This window comes from Pongo pygmaeus, chromosome X, assembly GCF_028885625.2.
Source record: "Pongo pygmaeus isolate AG05252 chromosome X, NHGRI_mPonPyg2-v2.0_pri, whole genome shotgun sequence".
Taxonomy (NCBI): domain Eukaryota; kingdom Metazoa; phylum Chordata; class Mammalia; order Primates; family Hominidae; genus Pongo; species Pongo pygmaeus.
In genome coordinates this window covers 74,694,856-74,709,421 of record NC_072396.2, presented here as the reverse complement: position 1 = coordinate 74,709,421, position 14,566 = coordinate 74,694,856, and the positions used below count along the sequence as shown (strand labels likewise).

The 14,566-nt window shown below is 42.5% G+C and overlaps 1 protein-coding gene and 1 pseudogene across 4 annotated transcripts in view; one reads left to right on the top strand and one right to left on the bottom strand.

The window, feature by feature from the left end:
- Positions 1-5,865, bottom strand: part of OGT (O-linked N-acetylglucosamine (GlcNAc) transferase) — a 43,107-nt gene extending 37,242 nt beyond the window's left edge. For 3 of the 4 annotated variants that reach the window (XM_054470805.2, XM_063660553.1, XM_063660554.1), the window contains exons 1-3: positions 5,564-5,865; positions 2,563-2,743; positions 853-1,096 (exon numbers count right to left, since the gene is read on the bottom strand). In XM_054470805.2, coding sequence (XP_054326780.1) covers positions 853-1,096; positions 2,563-2,743; positions 5,564-5,600 — 462 coding nt within the window. In that variant the 5' untranslated portion in view covers positions 5,601-5,865. The remainder of the gene's footprint in view (positions 1-852; positions 1,097-2,562; positions 2,744-5,563) is intronic. The other variant, XM_054470806.2, reaches the window with a different exon arrangement.
- Positions 5,866-5,980: 115 nt separating this feature from the next.
- LOC129024118 (suppressor of cytokine signaling 6-like) lies at positions 5,981-11,095 on the top strand (annotated as a pseudogene).
- The last annotated feature ends 3,471 nt before the right edge of the window (positions 11,096-14,566 follow it).

Sequence of the window (14,566 nt, the reverse complement as noted above, 5' to 3'; positions counted from 1 at the left end):
AAGCTGTCAGTAGAGTGTCTGACCACACAGACTTTCAGTAAATGGTAGCTAAAATAAACTATTAGCCATTTCCAGGTTGGTTACAAAACTGAATGTTGACAGTGTAACTTGGGAACTTTTTCTAGATTTCTATAACCCCACTATCACTTACCTCTTAAGTTTACATCTACTTTCTCTAACTACAACATAAGTTCTGAGGGAAAGTCTTATGTTTTTGTATCTTTCGGAGACCCTAAACACAGTATGAATTTAAGGTCTGCCAGCTGAGCCTTACTTGTTCCCAGAACACATCTGCAACTTAGACAAAAAAAATTTTTAAACTAATCAAAAGCCCAGTGTAAGTAGTGTCATCTAAATTCTATGACTTCTAATTACATTGAAAGAAAAGAGAATAGGATATTGAGGAAGAAATTTTGTAGCCTAGTTTTCACATCATTCCATATAGTGGCATCTTGTTTTAAACTATTTTATATTACAGATTTTACAGATTAAGACCCATTATCCACCATTCCTTGAAAATCAATTAACTTGCAAACACTTATCAGAATTTATCCAAAGTTAATCACAACAGAAAAAAAGTCATGTGCCCTGTACTTTATAGGTGTTATCTTAAAATTGATGTAGTTTCTTGCAATAAGAATTTTTATGCTTTTTAATATAACTTGCTAAATAAAACAAATATTTTAGCATAACGCAGACCAGCTAAAAGCAATTTCACCATTTTAAGGACATATGCATTTCTAAACTTTTGACTTTATTCCATGTGAAAACCTACTTTAGTGTCTGAAATATCACACTATGTTTCTTTCTGGGTTTCTAGGAAGGGAAAGTAACCATTAAAATTTTACTCACAGGATTGTACTGAAGAGCAGAGACGTAAGCTTGTACTGCCCCTTCCATGTCACCCGCTGCTACCAAGGCGGCTGCCAGGTTAATATAACCATCGATGAAATCAGGTTTGAGACGCAATGCATGTCGATAATGCTCAATTGCCTCCTGCAACTGCCCTCTTTCCTTGTATACATTCCCCAAATTCGAATAAGCTTCTGCCAGAAGGGGGTTCTGTTTAATTGCCAGAGTGCTAAAGTGAGCAGATCTGGAAAAGGCGACAAGTGTTAATGCATGGGTATGCACGTTACAGAAAAGAAGGTATGGCCCATATGCAACTCAAACAGTTTGAGATCTGTGCTATTGCTCATTATATAATACCTTATCTTTTAACTAGTGCATAGCAAGAAAAATTTGGGAAATCAAAGATTTTCAAAAGTGGAGGTATTCTAGATTTCAAAATGAAAAGCTTTTTCTTATTAAATAAAATTATTGGCCAGGCGCAGTGGCTCACGCCTGTAAATCCCAGCACTTTGGGAGGCTGAGGCGGGAGGATCACCTGAGGTCAGGAGTTCGAGACCAGCCTGGCCAATATGGTGAAACCCCGTCTCTACTAAAAATACAAAAAATTAGCCACACATGATGGCAGGCGCCTGTAATCTCAGCTACTTGGGAGGCTGAGGCAGAAGAATCGCTTGAACCTGGGAGGCGGAGGTTGCAGTGAGCTGAGATTGCGCCACTGCACTCCAGCCTGGGTGACAAAAGCAAAACTCCATCTCAAAAAAAAAAAAAAAAAATTCTAACTAGAGTCTTGTTACAAAACTACCACATTGGCCAGGCGCGGTGGCTCATGTCTGTAATCCCAGCACTTTGGGAGGCCAATGCGAGCAGATCACCTGAGGTCGGGAGTTCAAGACCAGCCTGACCAACATGGAGAAACCCCGTTTCCACTAAAAATACAAAAATTAGCTGGGCGTGGTGGCACATGCCTGTAATCCCAGCTACTCAGGAGGCTGAGGCAGAAGAATCGCTTGAACCCAGGAGGCAGAGTTGCGGTGAGCCGAAATGGCGCTGCTGTACTCCAGCCTAGGCAACAAGAGCGAAACTCCGTCTCAAAAAAAAAAAAAAAACCCACCACATTGGAAATCATGATCATTAAGATGAAAAATGAAAAGCTATGTGCACGAGTCTCATTTTCCATTTAAGATTTAATGATGCACACCTTTAAGTGTCTAAATATGCCAGAATGACAATTATTAAAAGGACAGGAACACAAATTCTTCCCTTTTGATTAATTCAACTGATTAACTAAAAGCAACATACCATAACAACTTAATGAAACTTCAGGTATGCATCTCCTGCCACAGCATACATAACCATCATTTCTGAGCATTTCAGTCCCTCAAACTGACAGGTCTCATGAAAGGGAGACTGGATGCTCAGATATACATTGATAATAATTTATTACCTGAACAGAGTCTAGAAAGCAGCAGACCCAGATAGAAAAATCTAGAAAAGGTCCCTAGTCATACTGATAATATAACCACCACCACAAAAGGAAGGAGAAAAACTGGCAGCTGGGCATGTCACAAGTGGGCAAGAGAGCAGATGTGTGTTGGCGGCTCAGTTGAAACCCGGTACTGGAAAAATTTCAAGTTCAAATATTTAAGTATCATTTTTCAAGCTCAGCACCCAGAGGCAGCAATCACGAGCAGGTACCCCAACATCTCCTACCTGTCCAGCCTTCGACACTGGAAGTGTATAGATGAAAGTAATAAAAGCACACCAGTATTGTCTGGCTCTTGTCTCCAGAGCTGCATGCAGTGTCTCTCAGCTGCCTCAAAATCTCCTGCCTGATATTCTCGATGTGCCAACTCAGCTAACCCTTGGAAGGAAAGCATACGTTTCGTTGGTTCTGGAGAATCATCAAAACATTTGAGGGAAGGAGGGGGGAAAACAAAAAGTTAGAAATGTAAACCAAAAAAATGTAAAAATATGGTATATTTAACTTAAAAATGGAAATGCTTGAAACTATGTAAAGCACTAGAGTGTTCTGCACGTTATTTATATCTCCAAGTTAACATCAAGTGCAGAATTGGCATTTTTAGAATTCACCCATTAATACTTTCTTTCCCAAACTAGAAAGGAATATTTACTTCCATATGAGATTACATTTTATGACCAAAAATACTTTGTACTTTTAAATTATAAATCATAGGTAGCATCTAAGGATTCACTGAACATTATTCCTTATACCTTAGTTAACATACAGAAACAAAATATTAAATGTGTGATTTGCAAGGTCACAAAGATTTAATAATATCAGAATAACATATTGGGAAGCTTAATATTTTGTGCCATATTTCAGGTTGGATTTTTTGAGGTGGAGTACTGGTAACTATCAATCTTAACCTCAGTGAGGACACCAGATGTGTTAACTCTTTAAATTATATCAATGTTTGTATATTTCAGAATTTAATTCTTTAAAAGGACAAGTAGAAACGAGCCTAAGGGAAAAACCAAAAAGTCAAAGTGCTATTTTTAAAACAGCTGATAAACAAGATGTTTGTCATTTCACAACAGCCAAAATAGTTAAAGGGGTCATCAAACATTTTAAATAAAGACCCAAGATTACACTGCTTCTCTACCATCCCAAACTCACAAGGAGACTAAATTGGCTAAATCCCACCCACGTTGGTTTAGCACTAATATTTTCCAAACAGCTCCGGTATTGACTAAAGGATTAAGAGACTGCAAACAAGCCTATATAAACCAGGCAGTTACCTCCAACTGCAATGGTCAAAACTTTGGGAGGGAGGGAGGATGGACGCTAAAATATATTTGATAAAGCGCAACATAATGAATAAATAAAAGCACTTCGCTGCAAGTGACTTAATCCAGATACATAAAGATCTTTAAAGGATATAGCTAAAGCCCAGAGAGGGGAAAAAAAACTGCTTGTCACAACTGTAAATACTTAAACTGGGAATTCGACCGTAGCACTTCACCAGCTGGTTGAAATGGGAAACCATGGACAAATTATTTAATTCTACCAAGGTTAAGGTGACTAGTTCAAATTTGAGCCCAGCTCCCCAATCATTAGAGCTGATGAGTGTTCCGGATACTGAGGAAAGCAAAGTAAATTTCCTGACAGAATGCACAGCTGACCACCAACACAAAGAGCATTGAGACTTGCATCCACATCTGGGAGAGGTTATATCTTTAATAGAAACTAAAACTACATTTTAGCTAAGTCTCTAGAACTTCCTAGCTCCTTGTTTTCACACATTACTTTGTCACTTTTCAATGCTGCTTATCTGCTATTTTAATACTTGAAACGACAGCTTCCTCAAATAAATAACACATTAAAAAGGGCAAGCTAGTACAGAATCCAGTACAGAATCTTAAACCTTTGAAAATCACGGTGGAGACGTGGGGAGAGGAGCACGGACTAATTATTAATCCCACTCCCTACAATTAGGGACAACATACTATTGACGATTCACCTACTACTTACAGCACAACTTCCAGAAACAGTAACTAAAACTCTCCACACAGCTCAGCTGAGAAACAACCAAAAAATAACCTCGCGGGAAACCTCAGAAGCGCAGCCCAATTCCCCACCCCCTTCCGCCCAAATCGCCTCAATATGGAAAGGCAGCTGAAGGACACTCCTACAATTTGGTTGTTTTCGTATTTTTAGTACCAAATGCTCGCGACTGAAGTGTCTAAAAGGGCAACTGCCTTGTACTTGTGCAGCTACACTCCAGTTGCTTTACAAACTCTTCAAGCAGGGATGGAAACTTAAAAAAATATTACACCCTGTGAATAAAGAGATACTGGGCTGAAGAATGGGGATGGCAGACCTAGAGGCGGCGGCGGAGGAATACATCGAGAAAGTAACACAAAGCGAGAATTGGGCGGGCAAGGTGGTCAACGCCAAAGCAGCAGCATCGGGGTGGTTTCTCCCCCAAGGATAGGAAGTGAACAGGGCTGGCAACCTCGCGAAGGGAAGGGTGTGGTTCCCCGCGGACAGGGTGGGAAATCCAGGCTGAGGGCAGCGGTGGAATTGGGCGATGGCAAAGGAAACCCCTGGAAATTTCCAATCTAAACCGGGACCGCTCAACCGAAAGAACACCAGAAAGGCACTACCCAGCGGGGTGCTGCTCAATGTCCCCTCTTCTCCAGGTGACTTGTGGCACCATCGACGAGCTTTTGCTCGTCCTCGGGTGATGCAAAGTGAGGATATGATTACATCGGAACGGCACCCCCGCCCTAGATTGGCAGAGAAGGACCAAATCTGGCCAAGGGGAAAAGACTGGAGGGGGGAGATGAAGGGGGAGATGGAGGGGAAAAAGGAGAGGCGATGAGCTGGAATTAGGGGAGAAAACCGCTGCAAAGGAGTGAAAGGGCAGGGATTCCAATGCAGTCCATTCCACGACATTCCAAGCGCGCACGTGTGATAGAAGCGCCCGGAGACAGTGGAATGCTAGAACATTTACGAAATAAAAACAAAGCAAGAAAGGCAGCAAAAAGCAAGCAAGGGAGGAGGAGGAAATGTTCGGGAAGCGGACGACAGCGGAAAACCCGATGTGATCAGATGCCAGTAGACCACGAAAAGCTCAGCAATGTCACTGATGTAATGGGGATGGTTCGAGGGAAGGAGTGATACAAGGTAGAGGACGGCGCGAGACCCCAAGGGGGCATCTGCCAAGGTAGAACGGGACACCGGTACCTGTGCTGTCGGCCACGTTGCCCACGGAAGACGCCATCTGGAGCTTCTCGAGGGAGAGCAAAAAAGAGGTAATTGGTCCTGCTGCCGCCACTACCGGCAAGAACGTATTTGGAGGTAGTAGTACAAGGGCAGCAGCCGTAGCAATGCTCTGGAGGGCTTGAGCGGCGGCAGCAGTTACAGGCTTCGAACCCTGGGAACTCTAGTTGGCCATCTACCTAGTACGGTCTTGAAATGGCGGCGACGGCTCCTCGGCCGAAACAACATGAGCCGGAACTACTTTCTGTTACAATCAAGTGCCCGCGCGGAGGTAGCCGGTAACCAGCCCCGCCAACAAAATGACTTCAAGCTGCAAAGTGAGATTCCATGTAGTCTTCCGCGCAGCGCCCATTGCGACAAACACCACGGTGGAGACCGCGCATGCGAGTAGCCCTGTCAACCCGACTCGCGGTTAGGACACTCTCTGGGGCGGAAGCGGCCAGGTTTCTTAAGAGTGTAGCGGAAGGGTAAAAACAAACACACACACGGGACGGCTACGTTTTTGCCACGGCGATTAAGAAGAGTGTTTGTTACTTAGCAGGTGGTGTCATTTTAAACATAAATGCCAAAGGCGTCTAAAAAAGTTTATCAACTGTATTCGTACAAAAACGGATGGTTACGACTCTCACGGCTCAATTCTGAGCCAGTCAATTCAGAAGATTGCCTCTCAAAGACAGCTGCTCAAAACGAGGAGGGAGAGGGTTCTGATTTGAGCCCGTCTTCATTGTGACTCGGCCATCGATTTCAGCACTTCGATGAAAAAGACTGAAGCTTTCACAGGGCCAGTTGAATGCAGACACCTCCAATGTTGGCCGTATAACCTGAAATTTCAAAATCGTTTTGGTATTCAGAATACTCCTGCCCACGGTGATAGGGCAAATGCTTAATAACTCAGGGACATGCCGGGCGTTTGCACTCTGGAGGCAGCCATAAAAATGTTAAAGGTGATTCACGTTCGTCAAAATCCATGACTCTCCTCCGAATTGTGACTTCATTTCAACCAACTAGCTCTGCACATTGTCACAGTCGGCGATTCCACTGAGCTCAAAGCAGATCGACAGTGATAAATGAATTCACTTGCCATCCGCCTAAACCACACGTCTAGATTGAGTCATGAATTGCCTCCACTTCCTTGAACAAATTGGTTGTTACGATCTTCTTGCAGTTTCAAGTCTACTGTTCAGACATTTTGTCACATTGGCATTTATACCTCACCTCTTGTTCTAGAAACGATTTAAGGTAGCTTGCCACATCAGCAAGAAATTATTACAAGCCACTGGAGGCTACAAGTTGGATCTCTGAGAGCCTTTTTATTTCAAAAAGTCCTTGATCTAAGAAAGCAGGTCAATGAATTTCTTCAAAAACTTTTTGCTACCTAGCCCCTTCACTACATTTTTAAAAAAACTAAATCCTCAAATTCTGCTTAAATTTCTTCAAAACAGTCAACAAACAATTAATTATGGAAATGGCACAAAGAAAATTCATAATGCTAATTTCTTCCATCCCATAATCAAGAGTCACATCATGCAGTGAAAAAGACAAAGATCACTACACAAACTATCCTGAAAATTGGGCACCAAACTCTTGTAATTTGATTTAACTGGTATAAACCTCCCCCCTCACACACACACCTACTACAAGTTCCCCATCTGTGATGAATAAACTCAGCTTTTCAACTTTTAGAAGAGACTTCTCAGATTCCACTGGCAGATGTTTAGGCCTTGCTGATGAGCGGGTGCTAGCTAATTAACAAAAACTCTTTTTGTTGTTAAATGCAGGTCATGTTCCTAATTCTTCAGCCAATAAGTAACATTTACTAGAGTCTCTATGTGCAAGGCACTGTGGGGGGCACAAAAATGAACAAAACAAATCTTCGCCTTCAAGGAACCTGAAGCCTAGTTAGGTAGACACAAAAAGCTACTAGAGAGCAATACAGAAGACTATTTAGATGATAAAATATATTACTCTATATGAATATCTAGAGAGGAGACAGGTAAGGTTGGAGGGGGTGACAAAGAAGCCTTGATCTGGACATTGAAGGAAGTGCTTTTGTGTGTTTTTTATTGTTGTTCACATTGGTTTCTGGGTTTTTTTATGTGCAATTTTAAATTTAGAACCAATTATAATTAAATCAGCTGGGTCTTCAACCCCAATCCCAAACTTTGTCACCCAATAACACCACTGATACTACATTACTTTTTTGCTGCTGTGTAACAAAGTATCAAAAATACAGCTGCACAAAACAACACACATTTCACAGCAGTAGCACCAGCGCTGGATGAGACCCCGGCTGGTGGCTGCTGTTGCACTGCTGCTGAAAAAAAGTGGCTCCAAAGGTTAAATGAAGCCAAAGAAATACACAGATGTGAGAGGAGAAGCCAGCTGGATTTCCTGGGTCGGGTGGGGACTTAAAGAAATTTTCTGCCTTACAAGAGGATTGTAAAATGCACCAATTAGCACTCTGTAGCTAGGATTGTAAAACGCACCAATCAGTGCTCTGTGGCTAGCTAGAGGTTTGTAAAATGTGCCAATCAGTGCTCTGTAAAAATACACCAATCAGTGCTCTGTGGCTAGCTAGAGGTTTGTAAAATGGACCAATCAGCGCTCTGTAAAATGGACCAATTAGCACCTTGTAAAATGGACCAATCAGCACTCTGTAAAATGGACCAATCAGCAGGACATGGGTGGGGACAAATAAGGGAATAAAAGCTGGCCACATTCCCCCCCCCCCCCCGCTGCCCCCACACCCACCAGGCTAGTACCCCGCGCCCCCACTGCCCCCACACCCACCAGGCCAGTAGCAGCAACCCTCTCGGGTCTCTTTCCACAGTGTGGAAGCTGTATTCTTTCCCTCTTCACAATGAATCTTGCTGCTGCTCACTCTTTGGGTCTGTGCCACCTTTAAGAGCTGTAACACTCACTGTGAAGGTCCGTGGCTTCATTCTTGAAGTGAGCGAGACCAGGAACCCACCGAAAGGAACCAACTCCAGAACCACCTCCAGAGGGAGATGCAGCCGCACAGGCTCTCCAGGGGTGTGGGGCTAATATTCCAGAGAGAAATTGGTCCCCTGGATGAAGTAACCAGTCACAAAGACTAATTAAAATTGATCTTAAAACCTTCCAGAAATCTTGTAACCTGAATAAAAGTAAAGAAGAAACTGATTTCATGGTAGTACAACAACCATCACTAGCTAGTGAATGTGGAAAAGATGATTTCTTATTTGGCAGCTGCACTGGTAAAGATATGGCCACCTGTGATATCAACAGTGAAAGATGAAAAAGGTAAAAAAGGAACAAACAATGAAAGCCTAATGAGTACATTGAAAAAGGCAGCTTTCTGCAAAACAAAAGCAGAATAGCAAGGGGAGCACACCCTGTGGGAGTTCTGCCAGATGAGGATACTTTTTCTCTCAGCACCAACAGTCTTTAAAGATGTGAGAGCTCAAAGACCAATAAGGTCCACTTCCCTCCACAATCCTCACTGTAGTCCTCTCCTTGGCTTACAAACTTAAGGAGACGCGTATCAAAACGGAGATGAGACGATGAGACTCAAAGCCTTGGTTCATTCTTCCAATCCAAGTCTGGCACGGATTTTCACTATCTTCGGCCTGAAGCTGCATACAAAGAACAAAATAAAGAGTTCAGAATTTCAGAATGGAGACGTGCATCTTCACTTCGAGGAACATGTGCCTGTACTTATTGGACTTATGCCTCAAGACTATATTCAGTATTCTATGCCTTTAGATGAAAGGCTGTATCCTTTGCAAGGGTGTCATGCTGTTGTCTGGACAGTTCTCCCATGGAAGTGAGAGGTGAAGCCAGACTTCTGGGTTGGGTGGGGACTTGGAGAACTTTTGTGTCTTACAAGAGGATTGTAAAATGCACCAATCAGCACTCTGTGTCTAGCTAAAGGATTGTAAATGCACCAATCACCACTCTGTAAACACGCACCAGCTGGGCGCAGTGGCTCACGCCTGTAATCCCAGCACTTTGGGAGGCCGAAGCAGGCAGATCACGAGGTCAGGAGATCGAGACCATCCTGGCTAACATGGTGAAACCCCATCTCTACTAAAAATACAAAAAATTAGCCAGGCATGGTGGCGGGCACTCAGGAGGCTGAGGCAGAAGAAGGGCATGAACCCAGGAGGCGGAGGTTGCAGTGAGCCGAGATTGCGCCACTGCACTCCAGCCTGGGTGACAGAGCGAGACTTCGTCTCAAAAAAAAACAAAAACAAAAACAGAACACACCAATCAGCGCTCTGTTTCTAGCTAAAGGATTGTAAATGCACCAATCAGCACTCTGTAAAATGCACCAATTAGCGCTCTGTGTCTAGCTAAAGAATTGTAAACACACCAATGAGCACTCTGTAAAATGGACCAATCAGCACTCTGTAAAATGGACCAATCAGCAGGATGTGGGCGGGGACAAATAAGGGAATAAATGCTGGCCACCCCCAGCCCCAGTGGCAACCTGCTTGGATCCCCTTTCACGCTGTGGAAGCTTTGTTCTTTTGCTCTTCATGATAAATCTTGCTGCCGCTCACTCTTTGGGTCTGTGCCACCTTTAAGAGCTGTAACACTCATCGTGAAGGTCCACGGCTTCATTCTTGAAGTCAGCAAGACCAAGAACCCACTGGAAGGAACCAACTCCGGACACAGATGTTTCTGGGAATTCTGTCCCCAAAGCTGAGAATCAGGTAGAGCAGGACCTGGTCGTTGCCCCAGAGATCTTTGTGGATCCATCTCTGAATGGCTTGTTCATTGGTACCTGTAGGAGTTACAATGCAGAGCCCAAGAGCAAGCCATGAAGACATTCCTGAAGACACTTTCATCATTACTACCTCCAATACAGAACAATCAAATCTAAAGGAACTTCCGTGGACTCACAGGTGCAGTTGTCTATGTGTCTGAAAGTATCCACTGTCATTTGAATTCTGATTCTGACTGTCCTGGGGTTGCAAGAGTTGATGATTCTGTCCAAAGTAGTGACACTATGGTTGTGACAAGCCTTACAGAGGAGCTGAAAAAACTTGCAAAATAAGGATGGTGCTGGGGCCAATCATACACTGACAGGCAGAAGAAAAGTGAGCAAATGTGCTAGATGGTTTTTTTCTTGTCCCAGATAGCCATAATGACCGTTATCGTTCAAGCTCGAGCTTTTGCTCCCATGGTAAAACACTTCACACTAGAATTGAACACTCAAATGGTAGGTTTTGCTTTTATGAACAACCAGATGTGAAAGGACAATTAGTTGATCTAATTGAACATACAACCAGGGACTCTGGAAAATAGAGTTTTTTGTTATTCAAGGTCTCAGTTACCTGGATCTGCAATTTACCCTGTAAGACTGACCAATCCAATATTACAATTCATACAGGTTTGTTCTTTGCAGCACCCATGTCATTTGTTTCATGTCAGCATACCAGAATAGACTTATTTCAAAAACTGCCTTTGCCAAACAAAACGAAGGCTTATTTGCAGGAGAAGCATTGCTAAAGGATTATGAAAACCCTGCATCTTGCACTTTGGAATCAAGAAAAAGAGACTGAAATACAGTTTTACAAACTTTCGTTGCTATCAATTTTGATGCCATAACTGTTTCAGTTTTATGTGTAAAAGAGTAATCAATTTGTTGAGAGGTGGGGAAGTGTTGGCAAGGTGTCTTGAGTTTATTTTGGTCCTTTAAAAAGTAAAGTCTTGAGTTCTTAGAAATGTGAATTATCTTTATCAATTTCCAAAATAATTACAATAGGAATTCTCAGAGTCTCCTTAATCTGCCGCAACTCCTCCTCCACTGCTACCCTCACTCCTTTGCTGCTGTCCACTATGATTTTTATGTATTGAAAGCACATTTCATATGTATTCAGTCCCAAGTAAAGTTGAATGAAATTTTTCTTTTCTTTTTTATTTTTTGAGATGGAGTTTGGCTCCTGTTGCCCAGGTTGGAGTGCAGTGGCACGATCTCACCTCGCTGCAACCTCCGCCTCCCAGGTTCAAGCAATTCTCCTGCCTCAGCCTCCCGAGTAGCTGGGATTACAGGCACGTGCCACCACACCCAGCTAATTTTTGTATTTTTAGTAGGGATGGGGTTTTGCTGTGTTGGCCAAGCTGGTCTCAAACTCCTAACCTCAGGTGATCTGCCTGCCTCAGCCTCCCAAAGTGCTGGGATTACAGGTGTGAGCCACCTCACCCTGCCTGAATGAAATTTTTCGAATGAAAATTGTTGTCTTTATTTTCGAGACAGGGTCTTACCCTGTCACCCAGGCTGGAGTGCAGTAGCACGATCACAGGGCATGGTGGTGTGTGGTAGGAGGATCACAGTGGGAGGATCCTGGGCTCAAGTGATCCTCCCACCACGAGCCACCACACCCAGCTAATTTTTTTTTTTTTTTTTTTTTAGAGACTGGGTTTCACTATGTTGCCCAGGCTGGTCTTGAACTCCTGGCCTTACGTGATCCTCCTGCCTTGGCCTCTCAAAGTGCTGGAGGTTACAGGCATGATGGATGCCTGTAATTACTGGCCTAAAAATTGTTGTCTCTTCAAATGGCCCATTTTCAAAAGCTAGTGTTGAAGAGACATACCTATGTGATAAAACACAGAATTTACATATACCTTGTACATTAGATTACATATTTTTAATCTTACACTTTAGAAAGATTTAGAATTATACATTGATATAATCTTAGACAATAGAACACAGATCTGCAACATATCTTTTAGAACATCCTTTTCCAAATTATTTTAAGGTTGCACTAATTTTTTGGTTGTGAAAAGTTGAATTTTTCTGTTGCCTTCATTTTCATCTGTGGTTTGTCCTCTTTTTAAGTGGCCTTGCACATAAAAATCTTAAATTTATCCTACCAATATAGACATTGTTGCTTTTTCTGTTATTAAACTCTGCTATAAATTGTCATAACATATAAAGACAACTAGAACTATTATTTTTTTAAGTATTAGATGATCTTAGATTCCTATGACAGTATTTTTTGTGTTATCTATATTTTCCTTTGGCAAATGTTTTATCTTGATCTTGTTAGATTAGTAAACATTATCTTGGTTAGAACTTGATTGTACAATTGGTCTTCGTAAGTGATTGTATTATCTTGCAACATTAAAATTTTTATAAAGTTTGAATTGGTTTGAATAAAAAGAAAACATTGTTTAAAAAAGAAAAAGCATTGAAGTTGGATTTATATTTTTCTTTAATGTAGTCACTATTAAATATGCTACATTTGACCACTGCCCTCCCCACTTCGCACAAAAAAAAGACTCTGCCAGATTTATGGGAGTCTTATTGCATACCATATATACTGCCATTTAAAAAATAGTTATTTTGGGGGGAAGCACAGTGGCTCACACCTGTAATCCTGGCACTTTGGGAGGCCAAAGCGGGAGGATCGCTTGAGCCTAGGAGTTTGACATCAGCCTGGACAATATGGTGAAACCCCATCTCTACAAAAAAAAAATACAAAAATTAGCTGGGTGTGGTGGCGCTTGCCTGTGGGCGCAGCTACTCAGGAGGCTGAAATGGGAGAATCACCTGAGCCCAGGGAGGTGGAGGTTGCAGTGAGCCAAGATCACACCACTGCATTCCAGCCTGAGCGACCAAGCAAGACCCTGTCTCAAAAAAAAAAAAACAGTTTTTTGTTTGTTTATTTTTATTTTACCTAAGTCTCAAGTAATTTGGAACCATTAATCTTTTTATTCTCTGAATCAGTAGTCATTGGAGGTGGTTATCCCCAATAGTTTTCAGTTATTGTGAAATGCAGTGTGTGTATTCATTGCACAATGCTGTAATGTAGTGTTTTTGTATTGCCTTGTCCAGAAGATGTTTCCAGTTACACAGCTTTAAAGGAAAATGTTTTCATCTCACATAAAACATGTAATTCAAGGTGTTTCTTCCTTTGTCTTTTACAGTTTTCCTATCTCTACCCTCATTTAAACACAGAGGTAGGGCTGGAGGTGGTGGCTCACGCCTGTAATCCCAGCACTTTGGGAGGCCAAGGCAGGCGGGTCACCTGAGGTCAGGGGTTCGAGATCAGCCAGGCCAACATGGTGAAACCCCCTCTTTACTAAAAATATAAAAATTAGCCGGGTGTGGTGGCGGGTGCCTGTAATCCCAGCTACTCTGGAGGCTGAGGCAGGAGAATTGCTTGAACCTGGGAGGTGGAGGTTGCAGTGAGCCAAGATCACACCACTGCACTCCAGCCTGGGCAACAAGAGTGAAACTCTGTCTCAAAAATAAATAAATAAATAAACACAGAGGTAAAGGTCTTAAGTCAAACTTAATGGCTTTGTCATTCAAACATATCTGTATCCCCACTTCTTTTCTTTTCTTATTAATTTTCCTTTTTTTTTTTTTTTTTTGAGACAGAGTCTCACTCTGTCGCCTAGGCTAGAGTGCAGTGGTGCGATCTCAGCTCACTGCAAACTCTGCCTCCTGGGTTCAAGTGATTCACCTGCCTCAGCCTCCGGAGTAGTTGGGATTACAGGCAACCGCCACTGCGCCCGACTAATTTTTGTATTTTTGGTAGAGATGGGGTTTCACCATGTTGGCCAGGCTGGTCTCGAATTCCTGACCTCGTGATCCACCCTCCTTGGCCTCCCAAAGTGCTGGGATTACAGGCGTGAGCCACCACACCTGGCCTTTTTTTTTTTTTTTTTTTTTTAGAAACAGGATCTTGCTCTGGCACCCTCCCACCTCAGCCTCCCAAGTAGCTGGGACTACATGTGTGCACCACCACACCCAGCTTTTTCTCTGTTTTTTGAAATCAGACTGAGATATCATCAGAAAAGACACAAAGCCATAATATCATGGTATTATGCTATTTTGACTTAAAGGGGAAAAGGTACTTAATTTTGGATAAACGTTGGTTGTACCTTGTTAATGAAGACTCATTTTCTGATATATTTTCACCTAATATGACACGATATGGAATGTGTTGTAATATGTGTTCACTATAACAC